The 20,617-nt window shown below is 36.6% G+C and overlaps 2 protein-coding genes across 2 annotated transcripts in view; one reads left to right on the top strand and one right to left on the bottom strand.

Moving 5' to 3' along the window:
• LOC107648878 (olfactory receptor 49-like) overlaps positions 1-20,617 on the top strand; it is a 65,641-nt gene that overhangs the window by 16,003 nt on the left and 29,021 nt on the right. The gene's annotated exons all lie outside the window — the stretch shown is intronic.
• LOC130453764 (olfactory receptor 6J1) lies at positions 15,702-16,682 on the bottom strand. Its single transcript, XM_056794422.1, has one exon. It carries the CDS (start codon positions 16,680-16,682, stop codon positions 15,702-15,704), a length of 981 nt encoding a protein of 326 aa, XP_056650400.1.

Raw genomic sequence — 20,617 nt, 5'->3', positions numbered from 1 at the left:
TTGGCATATTTTCCTCTGGGAACTCCTTGAGCATTTCCTTCTTGGGCTAGTCAGTGAATAGTTGTGGTTTGAGAAAATGGAGACACCTGGAACCAAATTAATTTTGTAGTCCCAGGAATTGTGTAGAGAGGGTATTTTTTCCGTATGTGGTATGGAACATGTCCTGATGTTGCTAATGTGGTAGGGGAAATGTGATACTGGCTCTGGGGAGGTCCTTTGCTATGGGCTCCTTGCATATTGGAAATGGTAATATATGAAATCAAGCAAGTCCTAAGAAATGTTAAATTATGATAAATCAACCTCCTAATTCTCCACAGGATGATAGAAGTATGGGAACCCAGGTTATTCCTGATTTCCAGCATGTAGTCCCTGGCTCTGACTATAAGGGCTGTCCATCAGTAGTTTCCATTACCAACAGGCTCCCCCTGGTGATGTTGAGGCACATGGGACTTCTGGTCCCTATTTAGAAAAATTTGCTGAGGATTTCGAAAACATCATGACCTGGACCTAGAGCAACTAGTGTTCTGGCAATTCCATTTTGAAGGGCATTTTTTTGGGGGGGATGACAGTCTGGATGGATCGGGTGAAGGAAGATGGAGGTCACCTGTAGCAGAACTCTTGCATTTCCCTTGTCTGATCATTCCACTGAGTAATACCCTGGGAGGCCCTAGTGTACACAAGTCCTTTCCAGGTCTCTTTGGTGTTAATTTGAGTCAGGCTCCTCCAAATTGTATGGACTTTTATGGATTGAATAATATGAGATTTGGGATTAGAGTATGAACTGGATGTGGCTGTGTTTGAGTTGTCATCACAGTTGTGAATTGAGGGGGATCTTTATCATAGAGAGCTATCTGATGAGATTCTGGGGGCCATCAGTCCACGATGCCTTGACAGAGTCACATGTGGTAGCTGGGGAGACCACAGAGTGGTCCTTGGTGAGATGTGATTGCCCACTCTATCCCCCTTGCATGACTTCTTTCATCAATACCCCTTACCTATGAATTGACATGATCAGTATTCCCCCTAGTCTCAAAAGAAATAATACAAGAGCAAAACACATGTACCCTAATTCCCTAAAACATCACCAAAAGATCAGGCCCTCAAACCCAATCCCAAAAGACTATCATGGGTTAACTTTTACTTAGGTACATAATTCCCAGCAAAACCACAGCTACAGGCCAAGCCCCAAACTTTCTCATGAAGCCAGCACACAAATCAACCATAGAGGCCCATACAATAGGTATAGGTACAGTACAGGTACACTAAGCTTCAGTATGTCTCAGTGACACAATTTTTTTTTCTTTTAAAAAACCCTTACCTTCTGTCTTGGAGTCAATACTGTGTATTGGCTCCAAGGCAGAAAAGTGGTAAGGGCTAGGCAATGGGGGTCAAGTGACTTGCCCAGGGTCACACAGCTAGGAAGTGTCTGAGGCCAGATTTGAATCTAGGACCTCCCATCTCTAGGCCTGGCTCTCAATCCACTGAGATACCCAGCTGCCCCCTCAGTGACACAATTACACAAATCAGTAACTCAAACTCCCTAGTAAGCCACCTGTGGTGAAATCATTTATCTTGTATTCTGTCTGTAATCACAATACAAAAATATAGAATGTTAATCAAGTGATTTGTTAAAAGTTAATGTATTACTTTTCCAATTATCTCTCTTTGATTTTGTATACCTGCATGCCAAGAATATGGATATAAAATAAATCCCAAGTCTGGGAATGTCGGAGCAGCTCGGAGATGCAAAGCAGTCCCATGGCCGTAATGATTAAGCTGTCTTCCGTTTGTTATTTATTTTATGTTATTTATTTTGATTGATCATTCACCACCAGTCAGGAACCATGGAGTCGCGAATGGGGCTGGACCATGACCGCGGCAATGATACCTAATAGTGTTTCTGACAACTCTATTTGGGCAAATTCATCTCAGATTGGATTTGCCAAGGCCTTCACTAATTGGTTCATCAATACTAACTGTTTCCATTAGATGCCTTGGGTTAAAATAGGGGAAATATTGATGTACTCCTCTAGGCCTGGAAGATCTGTTGGTGGATGAGTTCTGAGTAAAATAGACCATCAGAAGAAGCATTAGGAGTTCCCAAGTCAGTAATCATGGTGATTGCCAATCAAATTGGGTATAGCCCAACAGGTGGCCTACTTCATTGATTGGGGTACCATGGTGATTGCTTTAATGTGTTTGGAGAGGAGTGCTTCAAGTAGGGATCTAAATAGTGCCAATTGAGCCTTATGTCCCAGGAAATCAGCATCTCAATGCACTCATTGAACTATTAGCTTTCCCTACAAGTATCCAGCTGGATTTATAAAGAGGTGGCTACACTGCCCTTGAATTGAATCTTAGTTTTTGATCAGCCCACCTCCTTCTGGAAGTCTAGCATTTTGGGTCTGTGATTATGACAGCCACTCTTGGAGTGTGATCACCCAGGTGTCAGATCCCTGATCACTAGGGTAATTCCTCATTTCTGGAGTGATGGGAGATTTCATTGTTTTTTCTGGCCCCAACTCTGATGCTAAGGAGAGGTCCTAATATAAGCTGGGTATTTGTCTCTCCTGACATTAGTTGAAGCCTCCCAAACAAGAGGAGAAAGAAATGCTTGGGTAGAAAGTTCCCACCTTGTGACCCATCCTGCTTGAATGAATGAATTCTAGCTCCTGGGATTCAGGAAGACATCACTTTAGTTGGGAAAAGTTGGTTGCCACAGTTAAATTTGGGTAGATGAAGAAGAGGACCGAGTATCCTAAGAAGGATTAACAATATACAAAATGGCACAGAAATGGGAATAACCCAAAGTTAAATAGCTTGCAAACAGTAAAGAACATAGGGAAGAGAAGAGATGAGACAAGGCTGCTGTGAGTGGAAGGAGGGAGAAGAAGATCTTGATAAAGGTCCTAGTGCTGCCACTCACTAGCTATGTCCATTTGCTCAAGCTGCTCTACTTTGGACCTCAGTTTCCCCACTTGTAAAAGAAAAGGTTGAACTAAATGACCTCTTTGGTCTTTTGTATTTGTAAGTCTATTAGTTTATAAGTATGGTTGCTATCACTTTTTTGATTTGGGCATGGTGTGTACTGGATTTGAAGTCCAAGGATCTGGGTTCAAATCCTGGCTATGCCACTTATCCTTGTTACCTTGGGCACGTTGTTTTTCTTTTGGGAAGCTTGCTCAATTATAAAATAAGTGAGCTGGAGTAGATGACTTCTAAGATCCCTTCTTTATGGCAGTCTATGATCCTATGATTTCAAAGGGCCGTTTAATTCCTTCTAAGTGCTTTGCCTGTAATTAAAATAGCCTACCAGGAGCTGATTGTGACCTCATGCTCTGGACAACTAGATTACATGTATATATAGTTAGTTTAAAGAAATTAGGCTCCTCTAAGTGAAGTGAGCAGAACCAGGAAAACATTATGCTCAGTAATAGCAATAATGTATGATGACCAATTGTAAATGACAATATTATCAGCAATGCAAGGATCCAGGATAACTCCAAGAGACTCATGATGAAAAATGTTCCCTGCCATCATAGAAGAAATTGATGGAATCTGAATACAGATCTAAGTATACCATTTTTCACTTTATTTCCTATATGAGTTTTTTTCTTGTATGCCCAATTTGTGTGTTCTTTTGCAACATGACAGATATAGAAATATGTATTACATGATAGCACATGCATAACCTATATCAGATTGTTGCTGCCTCCAAGAGAGGGAAGGAGGGAGAGAACTTGGATCACAAAATGTCAGAAAACAAATGTTAAAAATTGTCTCTACATACATGTGATTAGGAAAAAATACAATAAAATATAAGAAATTGAAAAAGAGAAATAAGCATCCTATTCCATTCAGTTATGATTAAAAATTATTCAGAAAAGCCATAGAATATTAACCAGCACTACTAATCATCATATTTTTTATTTTTTAAAATTTTATTAATTTTTGTTACAGTTTGAATTCCAAATTGCAAATTGTTTTTCTCTCTCATTTGCAATTCTGCATTAGAGGTCAACATTACACACACACACAGACAGACAGACAGATAGACACACACACACACACACACTTAGTATGTGTCTGGAACTATATAATACATACTTCCATATATTAGTTCTTTCTCTGTAGGTGAATGGCATTTCCTTCTTAAAGCCCTTCATAGTTGATCTGAATGATCATATTACTCGAAATAGCTGTTATTAATTATTTGAACAATGTTGCTATTGTTTTATGATTCTCTTGCTTTTGATCATTTCATGCAAGTCTTTCAAGTTTTAAAAAAAGCAACTGTTTATTATTTCTTAAAGCATAGTAGTAGTCCATCACAATTGTACACTACAATTTATTCAGCCATTCCTAACTGATGGGCATCCCCTCCCTTTCCAGTTCTTTTCCACCACAAAGAGAAATGCTATAAATATATTTTGGATCATAGAGGTTCTTTCCCTTTTACTCTGGTCACTTTGTGATACAGACCTATTAGTGATATTACTAGGTCAAAAGATATACATAGTTTTATAACTGGAGAAAATTTCAAATTATTCTGCAAAATATGAGTTCACAATTGTACCAACACTATATTAGTATCTCAATTTTCCATATCCCTTCCAACATTTGTTATTTTCCCCTTCTATCATTTTAGCCAATCTGATAGATGAGAGATAGTATTTCAGAGCTGTTTTAATTTGTATTTCTCTAATCAGTAATGGCTTAGAACATTTTTTCATATGATTATATAGCTTTGATTTCTTTTTCTAAAAACAGCTTGCTGACATCCTTTGACCATTTGTTAGTTGGGGAATGATTCATATTCTTATACATTTGACTCATTTATCTATATATTTGCAATATGAGGCTTAAATGAGAAACTGGCTATAATATGTTTCCTCTCCCTCCCCATCTAATCTTGACTATATTGGTTTTATTTGTACAAGCCCTTTTTAATTTAACATTATTAAAATTGTCCATTTTATATCCCACAATGTTCTCTATCTCTTGTTTATTTATAAATTCTTCATTTATCCATAAATCTTGTGGGTAATATGTTTCATGCTTTTCTAATTTACGTATGCTATCACCCTTTATGTCTAAATCATGTATTCATTTTGACCTTATCATGGCAAATGGTTTATACTTAGTTTCTGCCAGACTGCTTTCTAGTTTTCCCATCAATTTTTATGAAGTAGTGAGTACTTATCCCAAAATCTTGGATCTTTGCATTTTTCAAACGCAAGGTTACTATAATCATCATATTTATTAAAACAGTACTCAAAACAATTAACTCCCTTCTCTACCAATACTCAATTACTGTGATAGGTTCATAATTCTTTGCTGTATATATTTCTATGTCTAGCATAGATCACACAGCTTGTCCTTACCTTCTCAAACTATATCATTCTTGTTCATGTCCTTTCAAAAGTCTACCTAGGTTCTCTACCCAAAACACTGGAGTGCTTTCCTTTAGGTCTTTTAACATCAAAGGGATAACAGAGAACTCTGGTTGTAACTGTGTGTGTGTGTGTGTGTGTGTGTGTGTGTGTGTGTGTGTGTGTGTGTGTGTGTGTGTGTTTTAGCTCTTTCTACATTACCAACCTCTCTCTCATCAAACTTGTTAGATTGGAAAAAACATAGAACTATTAAACAGTCAGAAAAACCACTTTAATTAAGGAAAGGTATTCGACAAATTCCACACTGAGCTTCATGCTACAAACCTACACAGAGCCCCAAGACTCTGGTTGCTCTGGACACTGACCCCTGCAATGGCAGCTAGATGGCAACTCCAAAGAGCCATGAAAATTGGGAATCTTATATACCTTTTTAGGGGAACTGGGAACCAAGGATGGGAGAGTTTGGCTTTACAATGACTACAAAGAAAATGAGGAGCCCTAGACTCATCTTACTGAGTTCAAATCTGGTCTCAGACCTTACTGTTGTATGACCCTGGGCAAGTCATGTAACCCTATTGGCCTCAGTTTTTTCATTTGTAAAGTGAGCTAATGAAGGAAATGGCAAACCATTCCAATATCTTTGTTGAGCAAATCCCAAAATGGGGTCACAAAGCATGACTGAATTGACAACAAGTTAAGTCAATAGAGAAAGCAAAGAGTAGAGGCCAAGAGGAAATATTACTATCCTTTCCTTGACAGTGGAAGCATTAGCCTTTATATTGAAGAACTTGCAAGAACTGGGTTGTAAAATGAAGTGTTGTTTCAAGATTGTAAAAGTCTGGTGGGCCCTGAGGCAGGCAGTTGAAGGTAGGATTTTTTTTCCCTCTTCACGGACTATGAGAAAGACATGCTGATGAAATATTTTTGTAAAAAATATAATTAGTAACAGGAGGAAGCCAAGATGGTAGAGTACAAGCAGCAACTCAGCAACTCCCAACATTCCCCTCCAAACAATTTGAAAATAATTTTTCAAATTGAATTTTGGAATGGCAGAGCCAATGGAAGGTCAGAGTTAGACATTTTTCCTGCCTAAGACAATTTAGGAGGTCACCAGAAAGATCTGTGACAGAGGGTGGGAGCCTACCTGGAGTGCAGCAGCACCACCAAAGATAGGCCTTGGAGACTGCTGTGGCAGTAGCAGCAGCTTCAGAAACTTTCAACCCAAAGATAGTAAAAGAGTCAGACAACTGGTCAGAAAGAGACTATGGGGGACCCTTTGTTGGCACTGGTGTAACTTGTGTTTATCAACATCTTTATTGCCCCTTAGTAGTTCTGGGTCACAGTTTCAGGATAGAGAAGAGTACTTTTTGCAGAAACAGGGGAGCAGGGGACCTGGTCACAGTTCTAGGGCCCACAGGAGCACTTGTGGTTGCAAGGGAACAGAGGTCCTTCCAAGGTAAAGACCAGAGCACAGACAAGGAGAGCAGTGACCATACCTTTCCTTAGATGATACTATCTTGGAAGCACCAAGCACCTTTGTAGACCCCCCCAGAATAAGCTCTGAAAACAATAGCACAAAAATACTTGAAGCTTGGAACAGTGCCTTCCCACCCTTAGGTGAGCAGAGCTCAACTTTAACATAAAATTCAAAATCAAGAAATAGGCTGGATCAATCTCTCACATCCTCTATCAGAATAAGGTCAAAATGGGTATATGATTTAAACATAAAGTGTAAAGGCTAGAAATGTGAGGAGTTAGTATAAAAGGTTGAACTAGAACTTAGAAGAAGACAACAATGTGAAAATAGCTATAAAAAATCCTAAAAGAAAAATGCTAATTGGACACAATATTAACAAGAATTAAAGCAAGAGATGAGTGACAGAAGAAAAATTGGGAAAATAAATAAGAGTGATACAATAAAATTATGAAAAGAAAATTAATGGCGTGTTAAAAGAGGCACAAAGAAATACTGAAGAAAATAACTTTGAACAATAGAATTGGCCTAATGATAAAAGAGACAAAAATTACCTGAAGAAAGGAAATTCTTAAGAAGTAGAATAGGCTAAATGGAAAAGGAAGTACAAAAATTTGTTGAATAAAAGAATTTTCTAAAAAGCAGGATTAGATAAATGGAAAAAGAGGCACAAAACCTTATTGAAGGAAATAATTTTTAAAAAATTAGAACTGGGTAAGTGGAATCTATTGACTCCATGAGAAATTGAGAAACAGTGAAACAAGGTTGAAATAATAAAAAAAAGAAGAAAATCATTGGAAAAGCAACTGACCTAGAAAACATGAGAGATAATTTTATAATTATTGGGTCACCTGAAAACCATGATTAAAAAAAAAGAGCCTGGACATCATATTTCTTTTTTTTTTTTAATTTTTATTGTCATGCAAAACACTTCCATATTGGTCATTGTTGTAAGATCAGTCATGCGTAACCAAAACCCCAAAATAAAACAAAAAATACGCTGATGTAAAAGATGACTCCAATGGTTCTTTCTCTGAAGACAGATAGCATTCCCCATCATAAGTCTTTCAGGATTGTCCCAGATCATTGTATTCCTGAGGGTAGCCAAGTTTTCATAGGTAATTCTCATTCAATATTGCTGTTACTGTGTACAGTGTTCTCCTAGTTCTGCTTATTTCACTCTGCATCAGTTCCCACAGATGTTTCCAACCTTTTCTGAAATCATCTTGCTTATAATTTCTTACAGCACAATAATATTCCATTACCAACATGTACCACAATTTGTTCAGGCATTCCCCAATTGATAGATATCCCCTCAATTTCCAATTCTTTGCCACTATAAAAAGAGCTACTATAAATATTTTTGTACAAGTAGATTCTTTCCCCCCTTTTATTATCTCTTTGGGATACAGATCCCAAGTAGCATTACTGGAACAAAGGGTATGCACAGTTGTAAAGTCTTTGGCTTTAGTTCAAAATTGCCCTCTAGAATGGTTGGATCAGTTCATATCTTCACCAACAATGCATTAATGGATATCATATTTCAAGAAATTATAAGGGAAAATTGACTCAATATTTTAGATACAGAGGATAAAATAGAAACTAAAAGAATCCACCAATTACCTCCTGAAAGAGGTCCCAAAATGAAAACTTCCAGGAATGCAGCCAAATTCTAGAGTTCCTGGTTCAAAGAGAAAATATTGCAAGCAGACAGAAAGAAATCATTCAAATATCAATGAAGCAACAGTCAGGATCACACAAAATTTAGCAGCTTCCACATTAAAGGAGCAGAGGACTTTGAATATTATATTCTGGAAGACAAAGGAGCTACAAATTTACCCAGCAAAACTGAATATAAACCTTTGGAGTTGGGGGAGGGGAGAATGGATATTTAATTAAATAGAAGACTTATAAGCATTCCTGATGAAAAGACTGTAACTGAAATGAAAATTTGACATTCAAACCCAGGAATCAAGAAACATAAAAAGGTAAAAATGAAAGAATAATCATAAGAGACTCAAGAAAACAGCATTTATATTCATATATGGGAAGATGATACATTTAATTCCTAAGAACTTTATAATTTTTAAGGCAGTTATAAGAAGTCTACATAGACAGTGAGCATGAGTATGAGTCTGAGCATGAGTATGAGTCAATTATCTTGGGACATTCTATTAAAAAAAATGAAGAGGTGAGAAAGAGGTATACACTGGGAAAAGGGGGAAGGAAGAATGGGAAAATTTTTCTCACATAAAAGAAGCACATAAGAAAGAACTCTTAATGTGTAGGGGAAAATGGGGGTTGGTGGGTAATGAGATTATACACACACACTCAATTGGGTATAAAAATGTATCTTGTCAAATAGGGAAATAGGAGGGGAAGGGGATAAAAGATATGGGGAACGATGATAAAAGAAAGGGCAGATTAAGAGAGGCAGTGGTCAGAAGGAAAGCAGACTTTTTTTTTTCTCAGAACAGTAGTATTTTATTTTATTTTTTCAGACAAGTCTCCAGTTTGGGACCTATGTTTTAGGGATGCTATTTCACATTTTTCTCACTTTCTTATAAAACAGACTTTGAGGAAGGATAGGATAAAAAGAGAAAGAGAAGGATAAACAAGAAAATAGAATGGAGAGAAATATACAGTTATCATAACTATGATTGGGATGAGCTAACCCTTAAAATCGAAGTGGATAGCATAATGGATTAGAAATCAGAATCCAACAATATGTTGATAAAAGAGACACGAAACAAAAGAGACATACAGAATTAAGATAAAGGGCTGGCGTCGATTATATTTTACCTCATTGAAAGTAATAATGGCAGGGTAGCCATCATGATCTCAGACAAAACAAAAGCAAAAATAAACCTAATTAAAAGAGATAATTGGGGAAATTGCATTTTGCTGAAAGGTACCATAGATAATGAAGTAATATAAAAAAATTAAGGTCAAATTTTTCAATAAAGACTTCAGTTTTCAAATATAGATAGAACTGAGTCAAATATATAAGAATATAAGTAATTCCCTAATAAGTAAATGGTCAAAGGATATGAACAGGGAGTGTTCAGATGAAGAAATCAAAACTATCAATAGTCATATGAAAACGTGCTCTAGGAATTGAGATATTTGAAAATTTTAATGTGACCAACAAACAAAATAATAAAATCCTCAAAAAAAAGAAAAAGGAAGAAAAAATGTTCCATATCACTGTTGATTAGAGAAATGCAAATTAAAACAACCCTGAGGTACTACCTCATGCCTATGTGAAATGACAAATTTTGGAGGGGAGGAAGGAAAATAGGTACACTAATAAATTGTTGGAGTTGTAAACTGGTCAATCATTCTGGAGAACAGTTTGGAAGGAGGCCCAAAGGGCTATAAAACTGTGCATATACCTTTGACTCACTCAGCATTACCACTACTAGGTTTGTATCCCAAAGAAAAAAAGAAGAGGACCTATATGTACAAAAATATTTATAGCAGCTCTTTTTGTGGTGGCAAAGAATTGTCAATGAAGGGATGATCATCAATTGGGGAAATGTCTGGACAAGTCATGGCATTTATTGTGATAGAATACTATTGTGTTATAAGAAGTGGTAAGGGGGTGGTTTCAGTAAAAAAAAATAGCATTTCATATGAACTGATACAATGTGAAGTGAGAAGAATCAAGAAATCATTATGTTCAGAAACAGCAATGTTGTATGTAATAATGACTTAGCTACTCTGATCAATACAATGATCCAAAACAGTTCCAAAGGACTCACGATGAAAAAGTACGATCCATCTGAGAGAAAACTGATGAACTCTGAGTGTAAAATGATGTACTTTTCTTACTTTATTTTTCTTGCTTTTTGTGATATGACTAATGTGGAAATATATTTTACACGATTTCACATGTATAATTGATATTGTTTTGATTTCCTTCTCAGTGAATGTGTGAAAGGAGAGGGAGGGAGAGAATTTGGAATTCAAAATTTAAAAATAAGGTTATAATAATACATTAAAAATAATTAGCAACCCATTTCCATGACACTTTACAAACTAATGTTTCCACAACAAAACTATGAGGTAGTTAATATTCTCATTTTACCAATGAAACAAACTGAAACTCCAGAGATTTATGTAATTCATCTAAGGTAAATAAAAGCAATAATAGTTTGCAAATCTCAGGGAGAACTAAGGATGTTTTTGAAGTTGTTAGGCTTTAGTTTTCTTCAGAATTTTGTTTATCTTTTAGGGCTCCAATGAAATTCACTGCCAGAAGAGAAGCTGTGACCCCAGTCAGCTGTTTTGATAGACAACGTCATAGGATTTATTGTGTGACAAAATGTTAAGTTCCCTTGTGTGGGTTCTAGATCAGAAGTTTGAGTCTGGTGAATTAGGATGCCTACCTTCACCCAGGCAAGTTCTTTTCAGATGGAATCATTGAGGCCTAGAAATAGTTCACCAGGGCAGACTTCCCTATGCAGATTCTAAGTTAATATTAATTAAGAAATTGATATAGTCCAGAGCAGGCATATGACATTTTTTGAATCTGTTAATTGGCAGCTTCCTTCTACTACAGGTCTTCAAACACCACCATTTGGAGCTCCGGTTGTTTTTCTCAGATACAATATCTAATTGGGGGCCAGTCTGGTCAAGAAAGTAGGGGGAAGACCATGCTTGTGTAATTATTTGGGAAGTGATCAGGAGATAGTTTCATATACAAGTGAACATAGACTAGAAAGCTGAGCAGCCCTTTTAAAGCTTCTTAATCTGTCTGCTTTGGTAAAGGGCAAAAGAAGGAGAATGTACTTCTAACGACTAGGAAGGAACTCTAAAATTGTTTGTACAGATTCTACTTGTGCTCATGAAGAGAAACTATCCCCATAATATCATTTTCTTTTTCTGCAGTGCCTGAATGATGGCTACATGTCTTGTAGTAATGGGATATTTGGAAGGAGCTTCCAGATCCAGGTTAGAAGTAGATAAGGCTGGGTAGCTTCAATGTATTACTGGCTACCAAGCTTCTGTTGCTTTGGAAACTGGAGTCAGAGTTCAGGTACAGAAGCATCTGGTGGAAATAACGTTGAACAACTGTAAATTGATGAGAGAGGCCAATTAAGTTTGTCCTGATCATGCAGGATAAGATACATATAGGAGAGTCATAGTGAAAACAAGTCGTCAAAGGCAGGGCCCAAACCAGTCTGGATAAAGAATGGATACATCATGGAATAAGGGAACAGAAAAAACTGGAATCCAAAACATAATAGAACAGAGAGCTAGGAAACAGTAGGATACTGATATGACAGGATTAGGACTAAAGGCAGAAAGCCGCAAAGCAAGCATGGTTTAGAAAATATTTTTAATGTTTTGTTGATATTTTTCTTTTTTCTCATTTTTTATTACTTAGTTACTAACATCACAAACATTTTACTAAACAAATGCATAAAATTTATGTGCAAAACTACAAACTCCACATTGTTTATAACTTGTTTAAAATATGTAAATTATATATGTATACTAATATAAACATCCTCTGCTTTTGAGTTCCCTTTGGATTTGTTTTACGTGGATACTTTTTTCTCTTGATTTTGTAGCCGTTATTTTTTAAAAATGTAATAATGGTATATGTTATTCTCATTCTCTTCTCTTTCACCTCATATAGTCTTTATATTTCGAATATTTGTCATTTCTAATAACATAATACAGTCTATTACATTCAAATGTTACAATCTATTCAGCCATTTCTCCCATTCATTGCATTTGTGTTATTTACAGTAATTTTATCATAACAAATAAATCTTCTAGGGATATTTTCATACATTCACAGCTTTTTACCATCTTATTGATGCCTTTGGGGGCTAACCCTAGTAATGGGGTCTAGGTCAATGAGTACGAACAGCTTTATAGCTCTTAATGTATATTCCCATATTGTCTTCTAAAAAAAAAATTTACAGCTGCAATGTAATACTAGTCCTGTTTCTCCATGTTACAATCAGTATTTAACTTGATCATATTAGCCTATCTGGTTTTCAGTTAACATACATTACTGGGTCTATATTTAGCTAGATTGGTTCTTAGGCAGCAAATACAATCTATTGCCAGGCCCATATTCTTTCCAAAACAGGTCTTTCCAGTTCCCTTGTATCCAAGAACTTTTGTTCTAGTTCTACAACCCCTCAGAGATGCAGGATTACCTTCCATAGTATAATGAATGTTAAAGTAACATTTTCGCAGAATATTTATACTCTATAAGCCATTTTTGTCCCATTGGAAACTATGTTTGGAATATGTGTATGCCTACCTCTAGCCTCATGCAGATGTGTGTGTGGGGCACTTTAATTATCTATCTTATTTAACTTATCTAAGATTCTTTTCTTCTCCTTAACTTCTTTCTTATCTATTTTTGGGTTAGATTTAGCTATTTCTAAGGGCAGGGGAGGGGAACTTAAAGTCTGCTGCTATTATTTTTTTCTATTTCCATCTGTATCTCACTTAGTTTTCCCTTTAAAAATCTGAGTGCTACAATACTTGGTGCATACAGATCCAATATTGATATTGCTTCATTATCCATAGTAATTCCCCCTCTCCAACATAATAGTTATCCTGTTCTTCCCTTCCAATTTTTATCCATTTTAGCCCCAAGTTTGTAGAGATTACGACTATTATCACTTAGAAAAACCCAAATCACATTCTTGTTACTTCTTATTCACCTCTTCCTCTTAGAACCTTTCTTTGTAACAAAGTAATAATAATTCACACTTATCAAAGGCTTTAACCTAACTAAGCACATTAGTTAAAGGTTATTTTACACTCAAACCAGATGTTAAGTGTTATTTTATTCCTTATAGCTGAGGAAAGTGAGATTTAGAGATATAAAGAACTTGCCCATGATCATACAACTACTAAGTGTTTCAGGTGGGATTCAAACCCATATCTACCAGATTCCAAGTCCATTGGTCTCTTCATCATGTCATGTTGATCATGTGAGGCAAAGTACATCTACTTCTTCCAATGTGAATTTCATTATCAATTCTCTGGAGTCAATATTGGTCATTGCATTCCTCAGAGTTCTGATTTTTTTCAATGTTGTTTTTCTTTACATTATTATAGTCATTATGTGAGTTATTTTTATTGGTTCTGTTTACTTCACTCTTCATAGAAATTTTCCCATTTCCTTGAATTCCAAATATTCATTATTTCTTATAGAATGATAATATTATATACATTCATTCATATATCACAATTTGTTCAACTATTTCCCAATTCCTCAATATTTACTTTGTTTCTAATTTTTGGTTTCCAGGAAATGTGAGGCAATAATTGTTTTTGACCTCCTTATAGTATGCTTTAGTAGTAGTACTGATGGATCCAAGGATATATATATATATCACCAAACTATCTATCTATCTATCTATCTATCTATCTATCTATCTATCTATCTATCTATCTATCTATCTATCTATCTCTCTCTCTCTCTCTCTATATATATATATATATAGTTTGGTGATTTTTTTATCATAGTTTGTTTACCAAAACAGTTAGGTCAATTCACATCTCTAACAATGGTGCATGAGTGTGTTTATCTTTGCATACCCTTTCCAACATTTACTGTTTTAATCTGTTGTCATCTTTGCCACGTTATAGGTGAAATTCTTAGATAAAGCCTCAAAGTTGTCTTAATGTGCATTTCTCCCTAAATTTTTCATTGATATCTTTTCCTTAAACATATATTTACATTGGTCTTATTAGTGAATTGGAACATTCTTTCATATGGTTGTTGATAGTGTATATTTCTTGTTTTGAAAACTGCGTATTAATATCCTTTGACTTCTTATCTATAGGAATAAAAACACTTGCTCTTATTTTTATTAAATCTTGATCTAATTGAGAGACATCTTTTTTAGATCTATCTTTACTAGAGATATTTGTTGTCAAGATTTCTCCCCCAATTAACAGCTTTTCTTATTCTAGCTTTAGATAAGTTATAAAATAGTTATCAACATGTATCAAGGGAGGGAGTTTCTTTTTTTTTTTCTTTTTTTTTTAGGGAGTTTCTACACTGTAAGTTTCACAATTAGGAAATCACAATTCTGGACCAAAAGAGGAAACTGGTTTAGAGAGATCTAGGGACTTGCCCAGAGTCACACAGCTTAGAGATGAATTCAGATTTTCTGGCTTTAAAATCAGTTCTTTTTACTATATCATACTAAGGGCAACTATAAGCTTGGATGGGTCTTCTGGATTGGTCTTGACTCAAGGCCAAATCCCTAGTAGTTTAGGTTTGACACTGGAACAAAATAAGATTATTCAATCATTAACAAAAGGGGATTTACTTAGCCACAGCAGAAGGATTGCTTTGAGAACCACTTGAGTTGATTCAGTTGAGTGAAGCTTTCATTGCAATCCACAGTGAGAGCCCTTTTAACTCATTATGGTTTCCTTGTCTTTTGACAATGAGGAAGTCTGTAGTCTGAGCCATCCAAAGCTCAAGGAGTGTTTCAACTAACCTAACCTGAATGAGATTGGGTGAGGGGGAAGGAAGATATTACTCTTATCACACTGGATATAGAGCAGAAAGTTCTGTGAATGTGAGACAACTTGAATATACAGAGAAGAAGGATTAGATAAGGGAAGCTTGAGAGTTTAATTATAAACTGTTGCTCTTTTTAATACCATTATTAAAAAACTTCACCTCTATGGGGTTAAAGTCTACATTTTCACTAGTGCAGACTTATTACCTGCTCTTGTCCAACTAGATCATATCTTTCTCTGGGATCTAAATTAGACTGCTTTATATGGGATTATAAATTGGTCCTTGTGCAAGTGGAAAGAAGGCCCAAATCCTTTTGTCAATGATCTTTCTTGGACACTCTGCTCAACAGTTCCCTTCCCCTTCCCACTAAAACTGCTCTGACTCCCACCCACACTTCCCTGAGGACCCCCAGTACAGTGTCATTGCGCAAGGTGTAGATGAAGGGGTTGAGGAAAGGTGCCACCACACTGCTCAACACTGAAGGTATTTTGTTGATCTCCAGGGATTCTTTCTGGGAGGGAGTCACATAGATAAAGGCTGTGATGCCTCCAGCCATCACAACAATGGTCAAGTGAGAAGCACAGGTGTTAAAGGCCTTCTTCCTCCCAGTGGCTGATGGAATACGTAAAATGGTCATAATGATGCAAACATAGGAATACCCAGTGAGAATTATGGAAAAGATAATGACTGTGGATGACAGCAGGAAATCCATTAGCTCAATAAAGGTTGTGTCTGTACAGGCCAGGGCCAGAAGGGGCCCACTATCACAGAAAAAGTGGTTAATGATATTGGAACCACAGAAGGGCAACATAGAAGTGAGTATAGTGGGAAAAAGAACAGACAAGAAACCACCTACCCATGAGAAAAGAACTAGCCCAATGCACATAGAAGGACTCATGATGGTGCTATATCTCAGTGGGTTACAGATAGCAGCATATCTGTCATAGGACATGGATGTCAGTAGAATAAATTCCACTGTTCCCAGGAAGAAGTAGAAATAGCATTGGGTGATACACCCAGCAAAGGAGATGGTTTTATACCCAGTGGCCAAGTTGGCAAGTACCCTTGGAGAAATGACAGAAGTAAAGAGAATGTCCAGGATGGAGAGATTGCAGAGGAAGAAGTACATGGGTGTATAGAGGCATGAGTGGGACACAACAATGCAGATGATGAGGATGTTCCCCAGAAGTGTCACTAGATATGTGGGCAGGAGGAGAAGGAAGAACAGCAGCTCCACCTCTCTGCTGATGGGAAAACCAAGAAGAATGAATTCAGTTACTGTAGTCTGATTCTCCATGGATGGGGAAATTGTCCTGAATGTTTCTCCATGAGGGAATTATAGGAAAAGAATCTGTAGGATATAAATGAGTTGATGAACTCTTTAAATTGTTACTAAGCAACTCACAATAGGAAATTAGATCTATGGGAAAAGAGTGTTTCTTGGGGCACCATAACTCTGAGACATACTGTAGTGTTAAGAACTAGGATTTACACTTTTCATGATTTAAGCTAAGGATCTGGTCAGAATGTGTAACTAGAATAAAATCTCCCCCTGCAAAACACCTCCCCCAAACCCACCAAACCTCAAAAAACACAACCTGTTTGAAAGCAGATATTGAATCTTCTTAACCCATTTCTGTTCTCAGTCTTCTTTATAAATAACCTCCCAATACTTACAACAATCCCACCTGCATTTAGGAAATAAGCAGATAACATTGAAATCATATCGTTCTCTGAGGCCCATTAGGATAGGTGTTAGGAGACCTGACTTTTAGTGTTATCTTTACATTAACTAGATCTGTGACCTTGAATTAATCACTTTGACCTCTTTGGGTCTGAGATGAGGAACTGGCCTAGACCTCTGGTCAAATGTTCATCTTTGAAACACATGTGTAACCCTGTGGAATTGCTTGTCAGCTCCAGGAGGGGGGGGGAGGAAAAGAAAATGAATCATGTAACTGGAAAAATATTTGAAAATAAACAAAATTTTAATTAAAAAAAGCAAAATTTCATCTTTGAAATTTTGTGATTCAATGGCATGACAGTAGTTAAATAATAGTTATACTTTTGAACTCCTAGTCCTTGTCCTATCCCCATCTTGCCCTCAAAACTGAGAGAAAAGCTTATCCTATTCCATGGTGTTTGAAGTAACTCTTTCACACTTATTAGAGGAGTTTCATCTCTATAGATTTTCAGTTCTTTGATCATACTTAGAGCTTATGGATAAAAATGAGAGAATTCTTGTCAATTGGTCTTCTGAAACTAAAGTCTCTGAGGGACTTATTTACTTGGCTTCCTTTCTCCCTTAGCTTTATTACTGGTATCTGCTCTTCCTAGTGTGTGTGACACATGATAGAGTGAAATGCATTTTTTTTTAATAAGACCTATGATTTCAGCAATGTAGGGAACCTCATGGTGAAGGCTTTCCCCCTAATGCTGATCAACATTCTTCCCTTTCCCACAGGAAGTCTTTCTCAACCTCTCTTTATCCCAGTGCCTACTCTCTGTTAATTATTTCCTTTTTACCCTCTATAGCTTTTTTTGTTCGTATTTATTTGCATTGTCTCCCTCATTGGATTGTAAGACCCATAAGGTAGAGACAGTCTTTTGCCTCTTTTTGTATCTCCAGTGCTTAGCAGAGTCTTGGCATAGTAGGTGCTTAATAAATGTTTATTGATTGATCAAATTTATAGTCTTTGAGAGTCACCTGGGGACACTGAGAAGTTCAGTCATTTCCCCATGATCATAGAGTCCACATGTATCAGAGATAAGAATTGAACCCAGATCTTCCTGGATTTGAGACTCAATTTTTATCCACTTTACCACTACTTCTCCTATGAAAGTGATGCTACTTTTTAAAAAAAAAACCTTTTATCTTAGTATCTGAGAAAGAAAAGCAGCAAGGGCTAGGCAATTAGAGTTAAGTGACTTGTCCAGGGTCATACAGCTAGGAAGGATCTGAGGTCAAATTTGAACCCAGGTGCTTCCAACTCCAGGTCTAGTGCTCTATGCACTGTGCTACCTAACTGCCTTGCAAAGCTACTTCCTAATGATTGATGGTCTCAAATTCTCAGCAATTGCTTCAAGGACCTGTTCTCATAGGTAGCTTTAAATAATGTGGCACATTTTCTCCTTCTTTCTTCCCCCTTTCTTTTTCTTTTGCCCTCCAACATACTCCAGCAGCAAAGGAGACATTTATTAGAGACTGGGACCATATATTTTCCTATGATTGGAAGGTATTCCTTATTTATGCTTAATGTCCAGTGTGAGCAAAGGGATGCTGGTTTTCAAAACTCTTTCCTAAATTAACCTCAGGTTAGTTAAGACTAGAATGATCAAAATGTAATTAGAAAAAAATTCATCCGAGAAAAGTTGAGAAAAATAGAATATTTTTATAGGAAGGGAGTACAGAAAGATGAAGGTTTGAGGGAGGGCACGAGTACCTTTCTGAATCTCTGTCCTGGGCTATGTGCTGGGAATTTGCCTAAAACAGACTTGATCTGTGAGCCCACATCAGAAGCACTACTAAGTCAGGACTTGGGTTTTTAATTCAAGGTTATTCAGGTGCCCAGAGGTAGACCTGGATCCAATCAATACAAAAAGACTTTGCTTCCTCAGTGACATAAAGAATTCTAATTTAGACTAGGTAAGAGTAAACTGGGGAAACAGAATAGGCTAAAAGCCCTGTTTTGAGGCTAAACTATTCCAACTTACAGCAAGGAATATGTTATACTTGTAATTCCTTTCCTGTATATATTTTATACCTGGAGACTACTACATATTGCAGCCAAATGCTTTTGATTCTCTAGCAACTGTACCTAACCTCAAGGACCATTGGAGGAGGGCACAGTGGTCACCATTTGATCCCCAAATAGACATTTATAGCAACAATATTTTATAAGCAAATATTGACTTTTTCTCAACTCATTAGAGATTCTTTGCAGGATTAAATGAGATAATATTTGTAAAAAAGGGCTTAGCACAGTGCTTGGCACAAAGTAAATACCATAAAAATGCTTATCCCTTTTCTCTCTTACTCTCTTGCTATGAATTCTTCCCTGATTTGAGGCCTACTGTTGTATGTTAGAAGGACCTATTAAGTTTGATTAAAAACAAAACAAAACATATCTTGAGGCAAATAGATAGCAAAATGGAGGAAGTGCCAGACCTGAGTCAAGAGGATCAGGGTTCAAATTTGGTTTCAGAAACTTCCTAGCTATGTGATCCTGGGAAAGTCTCTTGACTCCAATTATCTAGCCTTTACCACTCTTCTGCCTTGAACTTGATACTGAATATCAATTCTAAGACAGAAAGTCAGGGTTTAAAAAAACTCAAACATATCTCAAAAATTTGATCTTTGACTCCAACAAAACAAGACTCACAGAATTTGAGTTGGAAAGGGTGAATCCAACCTAAATCATAAGAATCCCCTCTACAACATTCCTGAGAAGTCATTGAGCCTTTACTTGAAGACTTTTGGTGAGGGAAACCCATTGCCTCTTCCAATTGACTGGTCTTCTAAGTCCTGTTGGCCCTGTCTGATATGTAGCTAGAGAAAAAAAGGGAATATATCTAAATCAGAGGCCCTCAGTCCAATATGGCCTGCAAATGCTGAGTGTAGTTGAATCAGATTAAACTAATTGAAAAATATTTAACAAAATAAATAAAAATACAATAGAATATAGATAATGTTAATATGTGATTAGTCAATACTTTCCTGCCTTGGAACTAATACTTAGTATTGATTCTAAGTCAGAAGGCAAGAGTTTAAAAAGATGTTCTGAAATCAGTTTTAAAAAATAAATTAAAATGGGGTAGCTGGGTGGCTCAGTGGATTGAGTGACAGCCAAGCCTAGAGATGGGAGGTCCTAGGTTCAAATCTGGCTTCAGACACTTCCTAGTTGTGTGATCCTGGGCAAGTCACTTAACCTCCATTGCTTAGCCCTTACTGCTCTTCTATCCTAGAACCAATACAAAGTATGGATTCTAGGACGGAAAGTAAGGGTTTAAAACAAAATTAAAATAAGGGAGAGAAGGGAAAGAACCTGAGGAAACCACTCTCAGCTGGGAGACAGAGAACTTGAGACACTGATTCTTCTTAAAGGTGGAGACTCAGGTCAATCAGTCAGTAAACAGGCATTTATTAGGCATCTACCACTGTGGTAGGTTCTGGGGTTACAAAGAAAGGCAAAAAACTAGTGTCTATCTTCCTGAAGCTTCTGGTCCAGTGGG

The sequence above is a fragment of the Monodelphis domestica genome, chromosome 1, assembly GCF_027887165.1.
Source record: "Monodelphis domestica isolate mMonDom1 chromosome 1, mMonDom1.pri, whole genome shotgun sequence".
NCBI classification, from domain to species: domain Eukaryota; kingdom Metazoa; phylum Chordata; class Mammalia; order Didelphimorphia; family Didelphidae; genus Monodelphis; species Monodelphis domestica.
The sequence above is the reverse complement of the archived record's forward strand: the minus strand, read 5'-3'. Positions and strand labels throughout refer to the sequence as shown.